General features: G+C 46.5%; 1 protein-coding gene across 2 annotated transcripts; it reads left to right on the forward strand.

Annotated features, from left to right (window-relative positions):
- Window positions 1–633: 633 nt before the first annotated feature.
- OGFR (opioid growth factor receptor) lies at window positions 634–19,468 on the forward strand. Of its 2 annotated transcripts, XM_082225976.1 has the most exons (8): window positions 641–1,073; window positions 6,682–6,729; window positions 9,184–9,246; window positions 9,663–9,744; window positions 11,298–11,376; window positions 14,672–14,738; window positions 15,784–15,932; window positions 17,405–19,468. In XM_082225976.1, exons 1-8 carry the CDS (start codon window positions 774–776, stop codon window positions 19,017–19,019), a joined length of 2,403 nt encoding a protein of 800 aa, XP_082082102.1. In that variant the 5' UTR covers window positions 641–773; the 3' UTR covers window positions 19,020–19,468. The 2 variants fall into 2 exon arrangements, with proteins under 2 accessions (XP_082082101.1, XP_082082102.1); XM_082225975.1 differs by lacking the exon at window positions 6,682–6,729 and having other exon boundaries at window positions 634–1,073.
- Window positions 19,469–20,512: the final 1,044 nt, after the last annotated feature.

A 20,512-nucleotide genomic window follows, 5' to 3' on the forward strand; every position in this document is an offset into this window, starting at 1 on the left:
GGGCGTTTTGCCTTTTCAACCATTATCACCCACCCCCTTTGACTGCATTGTGCGGCACTTTGAACATCCCAATCTCCAGATAAAATATTAATTCACATGCTGAGCTTTATCCAAAGATCTCAGGGGGGGTGTACAACATCAAAAACAAAAATTTTCATAGCGTCGTGGTAATAATAATCACAGGAAAAAAGATGATTTAACATTTTGAACCCCCCTCTTCTTTTAAGAAATAATCCCAGAATGGCTATGGATAAATAACAAAAACATCGGTTTAGCCCCAGTAGATTATATCTCCTAGTATTGTGACCTGAGGCTGCACACATCCTGTGTGTATACAGTATTGGGAAGGGAACAGAGCGGAACTCCCTTCCGACACTAGCTGTAAAAAAAAAAAAAGCCGCGCCATCCGCACGCATTGAAAATACGCGAGGCGTATATACGAGGAGGAGCGCGCGGCTAAGGCGGCGCCAGCCTTGCAAGGTCGCCCCCCGTTTCCCGGTAGACGGGCGCCGTCATTGATAAAATAGTCTCGAGTCTGCGCCCGCGTTCCATCGGCTCCCCAACGTTCGGAAGGAGAGCTCGCCGGCCAATGAGAGAGCAGCTCGGGGTGGGGCCACCCTCGGCCGCCCCCGCCTCCTCCTCCTCCTCCTCCCACGTGCCTTTCGCTTTGCATCGCCGCCACCGCCTCCTCCTCCTCTCCCTCGCCGCCGGTGCAGCGGCTGCATCCGCTTTTCTTTCGGTTTCCTTTCTTGCGCACGTCTTCTTCGGCGAGGATGGCGGAATGGCGGTGGGGAACGGAGGAGGAGGAGGAGGAGGACCGAGCAGGCGAGGAGGAAGAAGAGGAGGAGGAAGAAGAAGAGGAGGAGGAAGGATTCTGGGAGTACGATTCCACCTGGGAAGAGGAGGAAGAAGAGGAGGAGGGAGGAGGAGAAGAAGAAGGTGGAAGGCAGCTGGAGGGAGATGTGGGGAGGAAGGACTCGGGGGCGGCTCCAGCCGCTGACAAAGACGCAGGAATTCAAGAGAAGCTCCAAGCCAGCAGCAGCCCAGGATGGTGGTCGCCCTCCGGTAGCCAGGTGAGGGTCTTTGCCTATGGATTGGGGGGGGGGGTTTGGATATAAAGAGGCCTTTGATCCCTTCCGGGTCTCTGCAGAGAAGGAGGCAAGGGGGGGGGTCGTGTGTGATAATAATAATAATAATAATAATAATAATAATAATAATAAATATTTTTTTAAAATCATGTTTATTAAAATTTCCAATAATAACAGAATAAGAAAAATAGAAAAGATAAAGAAAAGAAAGAAAAAGAAAAACAAATTTAAACCCTTCTTTTCATAGCCTTCTTTCTGGGACTCCCTCCTTCCCCTCCCGACTGTATTCCCCTTTCCCTAAGTTGGTTCCACAAGCTCTCATTCCCAATTTAAACCTAATACATTTTACTCATAAGCCAATTTAAATTTACACAATCTTAACAACATTCCTCATCTTACAATAGAACAAGATTTTTCCCCCAAGATCAGTTCTCATTTCCTTCCACGAGTTCCCCCTTTCTTAAAAAAAGTAAAAACAAAAGCATATAAGATCAAAGTTATAAAGAATATATTTATTATTTATACCCCGCCCATCTGGCTGGGTTTCCCCAGCCATTCTGGGCGGCTTCCAACAGAATATTAAAATACAAAAACCTATTAAACATTAAAAGCTCCCCTAAACAGGGCTGCCTGTTTAGGGCATATAAATAAATCCATTTACTGGAGAGGTTGCAGCGCACGATTTCTTTCCCAACGTGGTGTTGTTGTTTTTTTAGAAGGGGCTCGTTTGCGGCTATTATTGGTGGGGAGGGGCGGCGTGATCGGAAGGGAGATCACTGTTACGGTTCGCCTTAGGTAACTCGACCTCTCCCTCCCGGGAAAACGAGGAAACAGAAACGAAAAGCCCTCTTAGACGATCAAAAATATTTGAGAAAGTGCCAGCCGGCCACGGGACGCTGCTCCCGTCTTCCTCGGCCTCAAAGGGTCGGGCGCACGTCTTGTTGCAGATCAGTGCATTTGCAAAGGGGTCTCTTTTCCAGCGTTTCCCAAACCTGCGGGGATACAGGAAGTTGGGCGATGGCTAAATACTGTTATTAAGCGCTGATAGTGGTGCTGGGGAGGATGCAAAGGTGATTTTAACTGTCCTGTTCCTTCCTCCTAATTGCAGGAACACTCTCAGTGGTTGGCTCCCATTTATTTATATTTTTCTGTTCTGGGCTAGGGTTGTGGGAAGCTGGGCAATGGAGTTTGCCTAAGGCCGCTCAAAGGAGTTTTTGGCTTAACTGGCATCTTGAACCCAGATTTTTCAATGGCAGGCCTTCTGCTTCAGAATGCGGAAGGTGTGCGGTCGCACTTCTGAAAGCTCACTTGTCATTTTTAAAAAATATATAAATGTTCGTATATAGAAAAGTTTGCCCCCCGGGAAGAAAGGTTCTAGGCCAGGCGTCTTTTAATTGCTTGGCTAATGCAGCAGTTTATAGAAACATTTTGTGTTTTACTTGAAACCCAAAACATTAATCACCGTTCTCATTCGTTACATTAATGTTTAATGCTGTGTTGTGTTTTTAATATTCGATTGGGAGCCGCCCAGAGCGGTTGAGGAAACCCAGCCAGATGGGCGGGGTATAAATAATAAATTATTATTATTACATTAATATACCACACATCCAGCCGAATTCTTGGGGGCATTCACAGTAAGGTACAGAATGATGATGTACAGTATGATAAAAAAACAACGATGATGTGCATTTCACAATAAAACTCTTAAAACCAAAGTTACATTACAAAGCAGAAAACACAGCCCAAAAAACCTTAAACCCAGCAGATGAAACAATTAAGACCATGGTAAAAAAATAAAAATAAATTTACTAGGCGATAGTTGCATACTTATGAAACTTTAAAAATAAGTCTGTTACTTCTTATTTTATGCATTTTCACACGTCAATTTAAAGCTTAACCATAGTTAAAAATAAGCTGTGGTTTAATGCAAATGGCCAGCTTTTTGTTGCATGCTGCACAAAACTTTGCTCCTCCCCTGCTCCTGCTGTCACAGTATTGGCGGGGGAGGAAACCACAGGCTGGTAGCATATTACGTGTGAACCAGCTCTCATGATTTGTGTAGAGGGAAACAAACCATGAGCACTGGGTTACATATGTAAAGTGAGGCCAGCTTCTGGTTTGTTCCCGCCCCAGCTCAACAGGAGCAGGGGAGGAACAAATGAAAGCACTCTGCTCATTCACATTAAACTCACTGGCTTTGAGGTTCTAAATCTTGGATCTCTTCACAGGTATACACATCCCTGACATATAACGCCACTCCTCCTTTCTTGTCTGGTCTGTTTCTCTGAAATAGATTGTATCCCTCCATTATTACATTCCAATCGTGGGACCTATCCCACCAGGTTTCAGTGATGCCTATTATGTCATATTTAGTTTGCTGTACCAAGAGCTCAAGCTCATCTTGTTTATTTCCCATGCTTTGCGCATTAGTGTACAGACATTGAAGTCCATTAATCATTCCCCCATGTCTCTTATTTAAGGATTTTTTTCCTCCCACCACTAGGTCCGCGTGCTGTTTGCTCCATTTGGTCTATGACATTTGGATGATCATCTTCATCAATTGATAGACTCCTACCTTCAGGAGCACTGTCTCTCCCCCCCCCCCCATTAGTCAGTTTAAAGCCCTCCTGATGAGGTTTCTGAGATTTTTGGCAAAAACATTCCTCCCAACCGCTGTGAGGTGCAGCCCATCGCTTGCCAGAAGTCCATCTTCTAGAAACTGCAGTCCGTGATCTAAGAATCTAAACCGTTCCTGTTTACACCATTTGCAAAGCCAGCTGTTCACTTCCACTATTTTCCCCTCTCTCCCTGGGCCACGTCGTTCAACTGGGAGGACGGATGAGATGACAATTTGTGCATTTAATTGCTTCAATTTCCTGCCGAGAGCCTCGTAGTCTCTTTTGATCTTCTGGAGGCTATTGCTTGCAGTGTCATTGGTTCCCACATGAACCAAGAGGAAGGGGTATTTGTCAGTGGGTTTTATGATTCCTTGCAGTCGTTCAGTTACATCTTGGATCTTAGCCCCGGGGAGACAGCACACTTCCCGAGACATCTTGTCAGGCCCACATATCACTGCTTCTGTTCCCCTCAGTAGGGAATCCCCTATCACCACTACACGCCTCCTCTTGGGTTTGGTCGGGGTTCTTCCGTGAGCTGTCCGTTCCAAGGTCGCCTGCACATTCCCTGAGGACTGACTTTGCTGCTCGTCTTCATATACCTGATCGACTGTAATGAGGGAGAGATCCTCAAATGGAGTCTGTTCTTCGTCTTCCATGCTAGGGGAGAGGACTTCAAAGCGATTGTGTATTTCTAAACAATCAGAGCGAACTCTGGGCCTCCTACTTCTTTGAGTCACGTTTCTCCATATATCTGGCACCTGTGTTGGTGAACTAGCCTCCTTCTCAGGGGTGTCCCCTGTCTCCTTGGTGGAGGCAGTGTTCTCTGTTGCTTCCAAGAAGAGCTCCAGCTCTCTAATTCTTTGGAGCGTAGCTACATGTTCCTCCAGTTGCTGGACTTTGTCTTCTAAGAGGGCAATCAACATACAATTGCTGCAGGTAAAGCTGCCTGCAACCTTTGGCAAGATGGCAAACGTTGCGCAGGAACCGTAGGCGACTGCAGCTGTTCCTTCACCCTCCATCTTGAAAACTTGTCGTTGGGGGTGGCTACAGTGTTCCTCCATCTTAAAAAGAGTGAAGACAGGACATATAACCCCCCAGAAAAAAACCTAGGTCTCCCCCAACAAACGTTTGAGACTAGCTCCCCTAAATCTAAAAGATGGATCAAACTGCGCTGCGCTGCAAGCTCTGATAAGCTCCTCCCACAGCTAAATCACCTGCCTCAACAGAAACCCTGCCCCCTCTGACCTTTGCACAGGGAGAGCAGCTAATCAGCCACAAAGAAACACACACACAAGAAAGCTCCTTCAGGTATATCTTGCATCTCCCACAACAGAAATGGAAACTGATATTTGGATTTGGTTTTGCTGTGCATCTTGCAAGAAACGAAACTGAAATATAATGGTGCCTGTGTAAGGCACTATCATATTTCAGTTTCTAAGTTTGCACCGATTCTTAGGAAGCAACCTGAGAAGGTCAGGATTGCTGGTGTAGATGCCAAATTTAATACCAATCTGCTTTTTGGAGCTTGTCTGCTTTTTGGCTGATTCACCCAGATCAGCTGAGTAGGAGAGTCACCTCCCAGTTCTGTATCTGTTGTTGTTTTTTGATGCTGCTGCTGTCAAAATTAGTGGGGTGGGTCACCCACAAAAATTGCTTGGGAAGCCACATCCGGGTCTCATACTGGGAGTTAAACATCCCCATTACATAATAGAGTCACATAATAGAAAGTATTAATAAGCGAACATGAATTAAAAAGGGGGGTAACCATTCCAGGTATGAAATTAATTGACTGCTTTTTCATGAAGTTTAAAACTTACTTTGGTCCAGGCTGGGATGTTCCGGGTAAATAATAATATAATAGTTTATTATTTATACCCCACCAATCTGGCTGTGTTCCCCCAGCCACTCTGGGCGGCTCCCAACAGAATATAAATAATACGGCAGAACATCAAACATTAAAAACTTCCCTAAACAGGGCTGCCTTCAGATATCTTCTAAAAGTCAGATAGTTGTTTATTTCCGTGACATCTGATGGGAGGGCGTTCCGCAGGGCGGGCACCACCACCGAGAAGGCCCTCTACCTGGTTCCCTGTAACCTCACTTCTCGCAGTGAGGGAACCTCCAGAAGGCCCTCGGCACTGGACCTCAGTGTCCAGGCTGAACGACGGGGGTGGAAACTCTCCTTCAGGTATACTGGGCCGAGGCACTCCTTGGCCAGAAAAGCAAATTTTCTACTCTTGGCCCATTACCAGAACTATTGAATGCAGTTCTTGAAAAAAGGTGCCCGTGAAGCCATTTGTTCAGATGCAACTGTCATCAAGTAATAAAGAAATATTATTTCTGAGTTATTCCACACACCAGTCGTCTTCAACTTGGTGCGTTTCAGTTGTTTTGGACTACAACTCCCATCAGTGCCAGCCAGCAATCAGGGATGATGGGAGTTGTAGTCCCCAAATCTGGTGGGAGTCTAGGTTGGAAAAGACTACCACAAACTATTCACTGATTCTTGTTTAGTTTTCTGATACAGTCATGCCTTGGGTTGAAGTAGCTTCGGGATAAGTATTTTTGGGTTGCGCGCTGCGGCGACCCGGAAGTAACGGAGCATGTTACTTCCGTGTTTCGCCATTCACGCATTCGCAGATGGTCAAAATGACATCACACGCATGTGCAGAAGCGGTGACGCACGGACACGGGTTGTGTTTGCTTCTGGATGCGAACGGGGCTCCGGAACGGATCCCATTCGCATCCAGAGGTACCACTGTAGTAGTCATAGGAGTTGCACCACCGATATGACTCTCCTTTCTTGACCTTGCAATTCTATGACTGCTTAAAATTCCCAGAAATAACGAAGAACCACGATGAACCAAATGAAGAGGTTTTTTGTCAGGTGTTGGTGAAATGCGTTTGTTCTAACTGTTGATACCACTATCCTAAATGTTTCTAAAACTTTTAAATGTCCTATTTTCTCTCTGCAGGAGTGGCAACGGCCAAACCTTGCCTCCATGAGCTTTAGAAAACGCACGGTGGGTGTTTTCTTTTTTAAGTTTTGTGCCTTTTAAATAATTGGACTGTGTGCTCTTCTCCTGTGGCCTTTGGCTCTTTGATCCAATGCAAGTGAGCAAGTTTGGTGGTCTTGCTGTTTCCATGCCTTCCTCAGCTGAAGGACCAGTTTTGAGCTGCAAAGAATCTAAACTATAAACGCTGAAGTAGCTTGTTAGGCCCAGTAGCTACCAATTAGTTTCAAGGCTCGGTTGGAAGGGTTGGTTTTGATCTATAAAGCCTTACAAGGCTCAAGACCCCAATCTCCCCTCTGGTTGCCCCACCTCTCCAATACCATTTTTGTTCAGGCATCGCCTTAAGACCCGTTTAATTTTTGCAGGACCATTGTTAGCCACCCTCTATGAACTCTGTACGAGGAAGGGTAGGAGGCAAGACATCAAATAGCATAGTTGCTTTGCAAACTTGTGTACAGTGGTACCTCGGGTTAAGTACTTAATTCGTTCCAGAGGTCCGTTCTTAGCCTGAAACTGTTCTTAACCTGAAGGACCAATTTAGCTAATGGGGCCTCCTGCTGCTGCTGCACGATTTCTGTTCTCATCCTGAAGCAAAGTTCTTAACCCGAAGTACTATTTCTGGGTTAGCGGAATCTGTAAACTGAAGCGTCTGTAACCTGAAGCGTATGTAACCCGAGGTACCACTGTACTGTAGAGGAGAGTGGTGCAAAAGTTGCACTTGTCCCTTTAATAAGGAGGCATCATGGACTTTCTCCTGCAGCATGTGTTTGTGTGGATGTTATTGCTCTTCCCATTATTGAGGTGCCTCTTCTCTTCACTAGTCCAGTGCGAGGGTAGAGGAGCCTCAACAATGAGCAGCAAATGTCTCTCTGTCTGGCCCTTGGAACTGTCCCCAGCCCAGACCTGTCACTGGCCCTGCATTCCACCCCATAAGTTTTTGCCTGGCTGGAACTTGTCCTCCTTGAACTCTACTAATGCTTCTTGGTGGAGGCATGGGGGAGAGAGAGGGTTGTGTGTGTGTGCGCACGCACACGTGCATATAGAAACTAACCTGCAGCCCAAGGGTCAAATTTACACTTCCTGTTCCACTCACTTGGACTTGGAAGGAGCCCTTGGGTTCATCTAGTCCAGGGCTTCCCAAACCTGGGTCTCCAGGTGTTTTTGGACTACAAGTCCCAGCATCCCTGACCACTGGTCCTGTTAGCTAGGGATGATGGGCGTTGTAGTCCAAAAGCAGCTGGAGACCCAAGTTTGGCAAACCCTGCTGTAGTCGAACTTTCTACAGTGCAGAAATAGGCAGCTGTCCCGTATGGGGATCAAACCTGTAGCCTTGGCATTATCAGCACCACACTCTATCCAACTGAGCTGTGGCCCCCGGCCAAGGAGCACTCTCGGGGCATGGCTTCCCGTAAAAATATCACTTGAGAGCATGGTGGGAGTGAACCAGTAAGCCATTTGGCATGCAGTGATTCAGCTACCCCGATTGAGGTTTCACTATTCATGGAACCTGACTTCTTGTTCCATGATGTGGGATACTAAAAATAAAGTCTGTGCCATGGTGAAGTCTGCTTGCAAACTGCGCAGAGAGTCGATACGAGGAGGCAAGGTTGGCAATTGAGCAGGAAGCCCGAGGCTCAAAGACTCTTCTAGCAAAGCAGCCCTGTGTTCAGTAAACTTATGGCGGGTTGGTGCCATCTAGCTATAACCCCCATGGCAAAGCACGCCACTGGCATTCTCTCCCCATGGCATCCACATCACTAGGGCTGTGCACCAGATTCAGCCCCACCCTGAGCCGAATCAGGCCTATTCAGAGGGAGTCGGCTGAGTTGGGTTCAGACAGCCATGGTTTGCTGTGGGTCGGGTTGGAGGGCCCAGAGCAATCCTTGGCCTTCTCAGTAGTGGTACCCACCCTGTGGAACACCCTCCCACCGGATGTCAAAGAGAACAATTACCACCAGACTTTTAGAAGACATCTGAAGGCAGCCCTGTTTAGGGAAGCTTTTAATGTTTGATGGATTACTGTATTTTGTTGGAAGCCGCTCAGAGTGGCTAGGGAAGCCCAGCCAGATGGGTGGGGTATAAAAAATAAATTATTATCACTATCATTATCGTCCACTAAACATGAGCACTGCATCTAAAATAGATTTTCATAGCATTCTAGAGTTTCAAGGGACCCTGAGGATCAGCTAGTCCAACCCAACCCCCCTACAGTCAGGAATATTCAGGTGTCCCATACAGGGATCGAACCTGCAACCTTGCCGTTTTCAGCACCACACTGTAACCAGCTGAGCTATCCAGGCTTCTCTGGAACTTTGCTCCTTTCGATCTAAATAACTTTGCACTTTGCATTGTCAATATGGAAGGACTACATTGGCTTTTGTGGTGGCCTGGAGGGTTTTTTTTAGGGATAATTCAGCTTCACAGCCCCTCCCTTAACTCTCGCCGCCCCCCCCTCTCTCTTAGAACGCAGCTGGTCGCAACTGGATGGCAGCAAAAGATATGCAGAAATACAGGCAACATTATCCGGTAAGAGTGTGTTGATCATCGTTCATAGCAAGAGACTGCTAGCTGGCTGTGCCATTCATTTATTGTACGCCCATCTTGTATATAAGCCCCCAGTGATCCACGTAACTAAGATCTGAATGGCGCTTAAGGAAACCTCCCAATCGGGTCGCCGACCAGGTGCTCTCCAGAAGTTGGACTCGCAAGTCCCATCAGCCCCAGTCAGCATCACGCCCATGGCCAGGAGTGATGGGAGCTTCTCTCCAGCAAAGAAATCATTGGTTCCAAAAAAAGAAAAGGCTATTTCTGATGTCCCAATTAAGTCTGCTAAAGGGGTGTGGCACGCAACAGGTTGTGTATGGTCAAGATTTTCCTGGGGTAGCTCAGTGAGAGATCATTCGCATCCACAATTGATGTTCCTTCCTTCCTTCCTTCCTCAGGGTTTGGAAGAAACAGAAATGAGAGAAGAGAAAATGTGGAATTTGAGGTTTTACAAAAACGAGATGAGTTTTCAGCCTAATGGTATGGCTTTTGATATTATTCTCTCTTTTCCCCAAGGCAAATGTTAGGTCTTATAAGGTTGCTTCCCCCACCACCACCACCACTGGCCCTTGACAGGGGAATGAACTGTATTCGGTTTTAGAACGCTATTTATTTATGCCTGTTCCCACCCTGCAGAAATGATTGAAGGCCTGTATATATTTCCTACAGCTGTTCCCCCTGGAAGGCAAAATTAAATCTGTCAAAGGGAACCCGTTGCATTCTGCTGTTGCAAGGAGCAGGTTTCATTCTCTCTTTTTCCGGGGCAAAAGGCCCCTGTTTCTCCCGCAGGTGTTTATGAATTCTTCCTCACAATACCCCAGGATAGGTCAGCCATGCAGTAATTCCTACAGTCCCTGAGTGGTGGAGATTGCCTGGGAAATCCACATGGCTTGGAACACTGGAAGTTGCATTGTATCAAGTCAGGCCATTGGCGCATCTAACTTAGTATTGCCTACACGGACTGGCAGCAGCTCTCCAGGGTTGTAAGCGGCGGACACAAGTACTCTCAGCCTGGATAGCTCAGTCGGTTAGAGCATGGTGCTGATAAGGCCAAGGTTGCAAGTTCAACCCTCGCATGGGACATACTCCTGAATTGCAGGGGGTTGGACTAGATGACCCTCAGGGTCTCTTCCAACTCTGATTCTCTTTTCCTGAAGCCTCCATCAACTGGCATTCAGAGGCATATGCCCTGTGGAAGTACAGCACAGCCGTCATGGCTGGTAGCCAATTGCTAGCTCTGTCCTCCATAATTTTGTCTAATCCTCTTTTCACGACACCCAAGTCAGTGGCCATCGCTGCCTCCTACAGTTCATGCACTGTGTGAAGAAGCTGCTTTGCCCATTCTGAATCTCCCTCCAGTGTCAAAGGGACGTGGGTGGCGCTGTGGTCTAAACCACGGAGCCTCTTGGGCTTGCCGATCAGAAGGTTGGTGGTTCTTCGAATCCCCGCAACAAAGTGAGCTCCCATTGCTCTGTCCCAGCTCCTGCCAGCCTAGCAGTTCGAAAGCATGCCAGTGCAAGTAGATAAATAGGTACCACTGCAGTGGGAAGGTAAACGGCATTTCCGTGTGCTCTGTTTTCCATCACTGTGTTCCGTTGTGCCAGAAGCATTTTAGTCCTGCTGGCCACATGACCCAGAAAGCTGTCTGTGGACCAGCTCCCTCAGCCTGAAAGTGAGAGGAGCACTGCAACCCCATAAGTCCCCTTTTACTGAACTTAACTGTCCAGGAGTCCTTCCTTTTTTTTTACCCAGGCATTTGGTGGCTGCCGAATACTATTCCTGGCATCCCCAGGATTGCTGTTTATTATATAACTGCAACTGACTTTAGATGTTTTTAATTGTTTTTGGAATGTTTTAGCTGTTTTTGAAAGTTCTGCTTGGGTTTTGTTTTGAATTGAGTATCTGTTTGCCACCCTGGGCATCTTCGGGAGGAAGGGCAGCGTATAAATTCAATTAATAACAGTGGGGGAATCTCTCCATTTAGATGCTGTGCCTAATTTTAGACCCTTCTTATGTTTCCCATCCTCTTCTAGGCCTCCTTATTGAAGATCTCCTTGAGATGTGGCATAACGACTATGTCACTCTGGAAGAAAACCATTCATATATCCAGTGGTAAGTGGCCCCCATTAGATATTCTAATGGCACTTGGGGATGGGGAGTGCTGTAGGCTGTTTTCTGTTTTTGGACATTCCTGTTCTTTCCTTTCCCCTTCTCCTCTTCTTTGGAGGCTCTCCAAAATCTGAGCCAGAGCACCTTCCAGAGGGGCTGTAACAGACTTCCTTTGGGCGGGACTGCAATGAAAAACAAGGTTATTTCCATCAAATATTGTTAATAGTGAATTGCAGCTTGCATTCTAGAAACATAGACATGTTCTGGGCTACCACGGTTCGTGCCCTCACCCACCAATGAGCGTAACGTTAAAAAGCATCACTCCCTGTGCTGTATGCATATTCAAGGTTTTGATGATGATGATGATGATAATAATAATAATAATTTATTTATTTAGACCCCGCCCATCAGGCTGGGCTTCCCCAGCCACTCTGGGCGGCTTTCAACAGAATATTAAAATACAATATTCTATTAAACATTAAAAGCTTCCCTAAACAGGGCTGCCTTCAGATGTCTTCTAAAGGTCTGGTAGTTGTTGTTCTCTTTGACATCTGGTGGGAGGGCGTTCCACAGGGTGGGTGCCGCTACCGAGAAGGCCCTCTGCCTGGTTCCCTGTAACCTCACTTCTCGCAGCGAGGGAACCGCCAGAAGGCCCTCAGCACTGGACCGATGGCTGATGCAAAGCTCTGCTCCAGTTACTTGTTAAACAAAATGCTTGGGGTGTGTGGCACTCACACAAGTGCGTCACGTGTTGGTCTAAGGGTTTGGGTAGGATGCTCTGGCAAGATGTGAGCAGGTCCTAGGCAGTTTGGGGGTTGATATTCCAGCAATAAAAACCTTAAACCAGTTGCCAGCCGGTGCAGATCCCATTAATAGTGTATCCTCCTCTCAAGCCTAACTTTGGGGGTCAGGGGGTACCAGGGAAGGCCTCTGAGGCCACCTGTGCACCTGCGGGAACCATGTTGCAGACCTCTGTTTTAATGTGTAGGCAACTTCCTGAAGTCTTGGATCAAATCTAAATAAACTGACCCATTTTCAGGCTTAATCAGGGTCTCTTGGGTATTTCTGCAGAAGTTAAGGTGTCTGTGCAATGCGGAAGAATCCTCGCAGCTCTGTCACACTCGGGGCAGTTGGGAAGAAAACGTGAGCCAGGGGCATAATTGTCTCTTCTCAATGGCTGCGTCCAGAAGTTGCTCATCAGGCGAGGCAGAACCTTTATACTCGTCCCCAACCAAGAGGGGTCACTGTTGCTTGCAAGAAGGGATGAGAGGACAAGGAAGTCAGCACAGTGCAGCTGCACTGGTGGAAACAATCTGGTCTCCTGCCAGCGTGTTTGCACCCCATCAACCTTCCTGCTGCTGCTGCAGCAGCCACCTTCCAGGAAGCTGGGCAGCGGCGGTGGGAGTTGGGGTCCAACAATATCTTGAGGAGATATAAAGATCTGTTGGAAAACAAAACCCCTAGATGGTTGTCACCCTTGGAGGCTAAGGCAGTGAAAAAGCTCAATATGGAGGCCAGATGGCCAAAGTATTGGGAAATTCTGGAACAAGATGGAGATAAATTGAAATTATAGAGTCATGAGAAACTGAAACCGATAGTACGAGATTGGCTCCATTATTATCAAATAATGGAGATCTATAAACAAGACAGGAAAATTGGCTTCCAGGTGGAAAAATCAAAATTAGAGACCGAACTGTTAGAACCCAATACTAAGAACGGAGAATCCGTGATCGGGGAAAAGAGACGACGGAAGAAGAATGGAAGAAATTTAAAATATATCTTAAGGACTATTATAAACTTGATGAATGCTAGAATGTCGAGGTTTTCAGAAAGAAAGGGTTACAGTAATATAAGATTAGACTAAAGAAAAGATTAACATGACAGAGGTTGGAAAGAAATATTTGGAAGTTGTTAAAAAACTACGAACATTGGGATGCAGAAAGGGGAGGTATGGGGAAGTCCGAGAAAAGAAGTTTACGAAAAATTGTTATGAAACTATACGTGTTTGTATGTCTTTTTATGTGTGTGTTTGTTTAAAAAACTTTGTAAAACTAATAAAAATTTTTATAAAAAAAATAAATAAACTGAAATTGCAGAGTTTTGAGAAATTAAAAGACAAAGTGCGAGATTGGCTCCATTATTATCAAATAATGGAGGTGTATAAGTTGGACAGGAAAATTGGCTTCCAGGTGGAAAAATCAAAATCAGAAACAGAACTGTTAGAACCTAATACTAAGAACATGTCAAGAATGTATAACTTGCTGTTGAAATGGAATACACAAGATGAAACAGTGAAATCAGCTATGATAAAGTGGGCACAAGATATTGGTCATAACATTATGTTTGCTGACTGGGAACAGTTGTGGACCACCGGTATGAAATTTACGGCATGTAATGCCTTAAAGGAAAATATTATGAAAATGATTTATAGGTGGTACATGACCCCAGTCAAGCTTGCAAAAATTTACCACTTGCCTGAAAATAAATGTTGGAAATGTAAAGAAACTGAAGGTACTTTTTTTCACCTTTGGTGGACATGCCCAAAGATCAAGGCTTTCTGGGAAATGATATATAATGAAATGAAAAAGGTATTTAAATATACCTTCTTGAAGAAACCAGAGGCCTTTCTCCTGGGCATTGTCGGCCAATTGGTGCCAAAGAAGGATAGAACTCTCTTTATGTACGCCACAACAGCAGCAAGAATACTCATCGCAAAGTATTGGAAGACACAAGATCTACCCACCCTGGAAGAATGGCAGATGAAGGTGATAAACTATATGGGATTGGCAGAAATGACTGGCAGAATCCGAGAACAGGGAAAAGAGAGGGCGGAAGAAGACTGGAATAAATTTAAGAACTATCTTAAGAAACATTGTAAAATTAATGAGTGCTAGAATGATGTGGGTTTTGAAATTAAGTGGATTACAGCTGTAACGATTAAGTTAAAAGAAAAGAAAGGTTAACAATTAGATAAAATTAAGGGTGAGGATTTGCTAAACTAAATATTTGAAATTGGAATGCAGAAAGGGGAGGTATGAGGAGGTCGGTGAAGTAAGTTTTAAGAAAATAAGGGCTGAAATTATACTTGTTCTTTTTGTGTGTGTTTGTTTGTATTGTTTTGTTTGATATAATTTGTGAAAATCTAATAAATATTTTATATATATAAAAAAACAATATCTTGAGGGGCACCATGCTGAATTCTGTGCCTCTCAGCAGTTGGGATGTCCTGCTAGTTTCTGGGCTAAATTCTTCTTTTCTTTGCAGACTTGATTCCCCTCTTTGTTTGACTTCCTTCCAGGTTATTTCCTTTGCGTGAGCCGGGAAGGAACTGGCGCGCGCGGCTTCTCACCTGTCAAGAAATCCAGGTAGGAGTCCTCTTGCCCTTTAAACATTGGCTTTAAAACCACAGGTAGGGGGAAATGGATTCTGAGTTTTCTGCTTTCTTTTTACACCCATTTATGAAATAATAGCAACTCTTGACCGTAGTGGCTTTGGCGGTATGAATGCTGGGGCCCATAAGACCTGTCTCGATTTCCCCACTTCCACGCTAGCACCAGTCACCCAGGAATTGCCAGAGGTGTCTTCCCTCTAGCTTTTGGTCAGAGGATGGAGATAGGCCTCTGGTTCACCCAGTGAGGTGACCCACAACCTGCATTGCTAGCTATCAGGACTGAAGGGAGTTATAGCTCAAAATACATGGAGGGCACCAGAATGAAGGGTGTTGATTTCCTCCTTGATGGAACACCTTGGCCAACTTCTAAAGTTGCTGCTGTTGTTTCAGTTCTAAAATGTATAGCTGTTCATACAGCATCTTGCACTAGGGACACGGGTGGTGTTGTGGGTTAAACCACAGAGCCTAGGACTTGCCAATCAGAAGGTCAGCGGTTCGAATCCCCATGACGGGGTGAGCTCCCGTTGCTCGGTCCCTGGTCCTGCCAACCTAGCAGTTCGAAAGCACGTCAAAGTGCAAGTAGATAAATAGGTACCGCTCCGGCAGGAAGGTAAACGGTGTTTCCATGCGCTGCTCTGGTTCGCCAGAAGCAGCTTAGTCATGCTAGCCACATGATCCAGAAGCTGTACGCCGGCTCCCTCGGCCAATAAAGCAAGATGAGCGCCGCAACCCTAGAGTCGGCCATGACTGGACCTAATGGTCAGGGGTCCCTTTACCTTTACCTTTGCAGCAGGTTGCATAGGTCAAAAACAACACCCACAAAATCAAGCAGTAAAATAATACCAAATAAGCAAAAAAGTTTAAATGAACAGTGCTTAATTTAAAAAAAAAAAAGTTTCACTATATATTTTTACCTCTGGATTGTAATTAAAACCTCAAAGCAGTTTTCAAGTAGAACGAAACAATGAAGTCCTCAATAAAGAACAACCGTTTTCTGTCCTGCCCGTTGGGTATTTCAGGCCTTCAAGAAATCGAAGGAAGTCATGGCGAGGTTCGTCCGGGCTTACAAGCTCATGTTGGACTTCTATGGAATCGAGCTGCTAAATGAGAAAACGGGCGAATTGCGACGAGCAAAGAATTGGAGAGAGAGATTCGAGAACCTCAACCAGTGAGTTGCTTTGCTAGACAGACTTGTGCATAAAAGTCACTAAGCGGCCTGCACTGTAGTCCCTTGGCTACTGCAGTCATCATTCTGGGAATGGAGTTGAGAGATGACCTAACCTGGGGAGAAAACAGCAAAGACCTAATGAAGAGAGCACAGCAGAGGTTATATTTTCTGAAAATCCCCCGGAAAAATAATCTCTCAAAGGACCTGTTGATGGCATTTTACCATTGTACTGTTGAGAGTGTATTAACTTATGGTCTGTGTGTGTGGTTTGGGAGCTGCACGGTCAGGGAAAAAACAATGCTGTCCAGGGTTGTAAAGTCTGCGGAGAGAATAATTGGGCGCACTCTTCCCACCTCAGATCAGGCAGTGGGTTTGTGAGTGAACTTGGGCTGTTCTCCACCTCCAGTTCTTGGTCTGGGATCCTGCATGGGAAGACCAGCTACTTAAGCTGAGTTGTGCTTGATAGGCTGAGCGCCATCCAGGCAAAAACATCCTGCCAACCAGAGTTTCTGCATAAAAGCATAATGGAATTTATTATTTGTGCACCGTCCATCTGACTGGGTTGCTCCAGCTGCTCTGGGCGGCTTCCAACAGATATAAAAGCATAATAAAACATCAAACGCTAAAAACTTCCCTATACAGTGGTGCCTCGCAAGACGAAAAGAATCCGTTCTGTGATTCTCTTCGTCTAGCGGTTTTTTCGTCTTGCGAAGCAAGCCCATTGAAGGATTAGCGGATTAGCGCTATTAGCGCTATTAGAGGCTTTTAGGGGCTTATCTGCTGATCGGATCAGCTGATAAGCGGCTTAGCGGCTTAGAAAAGGGGGGGAGGGGGAAAAAACCAGCAGGAACTCGCAAGACATTGTCGTCTTGTGAAGCAAGCCCATAGGAGATTCGTTTTGCGAAGCACCTCCAAAACGGAAAACTCTTTCGTCTAGCGAGTTTTCCGTCTTGCGAGGCATTCGTCTTGTGGGGCACCACTGTACAAGGCTACCTTCAGATGTCTTCTGAAAGTCAGATACAGTTGTACCTGAAGTTGAACGGAGTCCGTTCGACTTCCAGAATGTTGAAAAACCAAAGCGCAGCTTCTGATTGGCTGCAGAAAGCTCCTGCAGCCAATCAGAAGCCCCATTGGATGTTTGGCTTCCAAAAGAACATTTGAAAACTGGAGCAGTCACTTCTGGGCTTCGATTGTTGGGAAGCCAAAATGTTCGAGAACTAGGCTGTTGGACTTCCAAGGTACAACTGTAGTTTATCTCCTTTGACATCTGATGGGAGGGCATTCCACAGGGAAGGTGCCACTACCAAGAAGGCCCTCTTCTTAGTTCCCTGTAACTTCACTGTTGGCTTGTTCCATTCCAAAAAGTAAGTGGGAATGTCCTTTGCAGGATATTTGGATAGTAGCTCCCTTCCGAGCTAGTCATTTGCCTTCACAATGTGAGACTTACTTCCCCTTCTTTCTCCCCCTTTCAGGTTCAGCCACAATAATTTACGGATCACTCGCATCCTGAAGTGCTTGGGAGAGTTGGGCTACGAAAACTACCAGACGCACCTGGTGAAGTTCTTCCTGACGGAGATCCTAGTCCACCAGGAGCTCCCGCGGGTGCTGAGAAGTGCCTTGGACTACTTTGTGTTCACTGTCCGGAACAAGCAGCAGCGGAAGGAGCTGGTCCATTTTGCCTGGCGGCACTTCACGCCCAAGCGGGACTTCGTCTGGGGGCCGCACAGGAAGCTCCGGCGATTCAAACCCCGGTCCCCAGAATTCCTGAACAGCGAGCGGCTTGAGGGGGAGCAGTGTGAGGATGGAGAGGAGACTGCAGGAAAGAGTGAAGTCGAGCAGCAGCATAAAACATGCCAGAGACTTGAGGAAGAGCCTGCAAGGAGGGAGAGCATGGAAAACGATCAAGATGAGTTGCTGGACAAGACAGGCATCATTTGCCCTGCTGTAGACCAAACAACCAATAATCTGATTGAGGAGCCTGTATCCAAAAGTGATGATGAGCTGGGGTTTTCATCCAGTGACTCTGTCCTTAGCAAAGTTATCGAGGGAGAGCCTTCCTCTGGTATCCGTGGCGATGCATTGCAGGCCGGAGATTCTCTGGAACCCCAAACGAGTCCCGCAGGTGAACACGAAGCTTCAGGTAAGGCGAGTCAACGTGGGCTCTTAACAGCAGAGGCGGAGGAGGACGGTGGGAAAGAAGACACACCGGTTTCTTCATTTGTCAACTTGGGAAGGCAGGATCTTGTGGAGGAGGCTGAGAGTGGGGCACAGAAGGGCAGGAGGAAAGATGGAGCGCCAAGTTCTTCGCCTCCCCAGCTGGAAAGGCAGGATCCCGCGGACGAGGGTGAGAGCGGAGCGTCCGGTGAAAGTCTGAAGGAATGCAAGAAGAGGAAGCTGGAGATGAGCAGGTTGAGCGAGGAAAGCATCAGGGTGGTGAGAAGCCCCACCGACATTGAGAAGATCTCTGCCAACCTTGGAGAGGTTGTGATTGGTCAGAAGGGGATCGACGGCCTTCAGTTCACAGAGGAGAAGGCCTGCCCCTTGCTGCCTCAAGGAGGTGGTATGGATGGTGGGTACATGAAGGAGACGGAAGCCACTGACGCAATGAGAAAAAGACGGAAAGTTGAGATGGCATCGGAAGGCAGTGCCTTGGGGACACCTGAAGAGGCGGGCATCAAGGTGGAATCCTCTGAGAGCCAGGTAAACTCTGCCAGCACCGAGAGGACGGATCGAGCCTGCCACGATGCGACAGAAACAATTGGCAACACTCCTGCAGACAGCGACTGTAAAACGCCGGGGGGTGTGGATTTATTGGTTAATTCCAAAACTAATGCCGAGTCGAGCCTTTCGCTGGACAGCTGTGCGCCAGCTCAGTCTGGCAAGCAAGGAACTACCTCTGCCTTGGAAGTCAAGAGATTGCAGGCCGGCGAAACTCTGCCATTCAGTGAAAAGAAGGCTGTGGGTGGTGAAAGCCCAGGACAGGAAGAGGGAAGCGTTGAAGGAAAGGCAGAAGGAGTGGCAGATAGGAATGAAACACCTGAATCTGCGGAGAGTGTGAATTCTGTATCAGATCTAGAAGCAGAATAGCTTTATCCTGGATAAGAATGAGGTGGTTCCACTGATTCTGGAGGCAGTTAAAAGGACATACCTTTTTACAAGTTGATCAGAACAGCACCAGTCCACTGCCCGTGTGTGTGTGTGTTTTGGTTTCTCTTTTTTTGTATACTTGTTTATGAAGCCCAAAACCTCTAAATGGGTTGTTTTCACTGGGGACAAGACAACAAAGGCTTCAAGATGAAACTCCCCCAGTTGTTGACTTGCATACTTGATCTTCTGAATTCTCAAATAATGTGTGTGGGTTTTCTCCTTTACTTTATAAATGATTCCAAATAGCTCTGGTTTCGAAACGGAAATCATTTTTTGAGCAAGTTAATGCCACTTTGTGGGCAAATTTTCCAGTATTTACTAGACGGTCCGAAAGGAATCTATTTGTTAAATTAATCTTGCTTTGTTAAAATAAAAGTTCCTAACTTCTAGTTAAGAGCTTCTAGTTTCTTTTCTTCATCATTAAACTGGGCATGTTTGAGAATGAAGCCTGAGCTAAACAATCTTGCAAAGGTCTCCTGGGAGAAGAATGTTTTGAGGAGTCTGATTTCATGTTCTTAAATGTAGAGAGGTAAGGAACAACAGTTGTTTTCTTCCATATACCCCCCATAGACTTTGGTTTATGAACAAGTTAAAAAACACAGATCTCAAAACTGATCGTTGGAAGACTCCTCTTTCTACATCTCCATTGGGAGAACTGTCAATTTATTCTCACACTCTGCTTCCTGCTGCTTAACTACTTGTCTATATGAGGAGAGTCTAAAAAGTTAGCAAGACGGGACTTGGGGGGGTCTCTAGTGACTGGCATTGCCCCTCAATGCAGCTGAAGGCGTCTTGGTGACATTCCTATAGCGCACCATCAACCATAGCCTCTGGGTGGTTTGCAAACTTATAATTCAAAACATGCAAATAAATGCAATCAGAACCTTATAGCAATCTCAACACAATATAGAATACAAGCCAGCACACAGCAGCATTAAGTGCAATGTAAAACCAGTAACCCGCGGGACGCGGGTGGCGCTGTGGGCTAAAGCCTCAACGCCTAGGGCTTGCCGATCGAAAGGTCGGCGGTTCGAATCCCCGCGGCGGGGTGCGCTCCCGCTGCTCGGTCCCAGCGCCTGCCCACCTAGCAGTTCGAAAGCACCCCCGGGGGCAAGTAGATAAATAGGTACCGCTTACCAGCGGGAAGGTAAACGGCGTTCCGTGTGCGGCTCTGGCTCGCCAGAGCAGCGATGTCACGCTGGCCACGTGACCCGGAAGTGTCCCCGGACAGCGCTGGCCCCCGGCCAATAGATGTGAGATGGGCGCACAAACCCCACAGTCTGTCAAGACTGGCCCGTTCGGGCAGGGGTACCTTTACCTTTACCTTTACTAAAACCAGTAATGGGAAGTGATTGTCTCCCAATGGTCTTATGTGTCAAAAGGACCATAAGATCGGTGGCACCAGGTGAACCTCTCTAGGGTGTCTGCGTGCA

Source organism: Podarcis vaucheri, assembly GCF_965113315.1.
Source record: "Podarcis vaucheri genome assembly, chromosome: 6".
NCBI lineage: Eukaryota > Metazoa > Chordata > Lepidosauria > Squamata > Lacertidae > Podarcis > Podarcis vaucheri.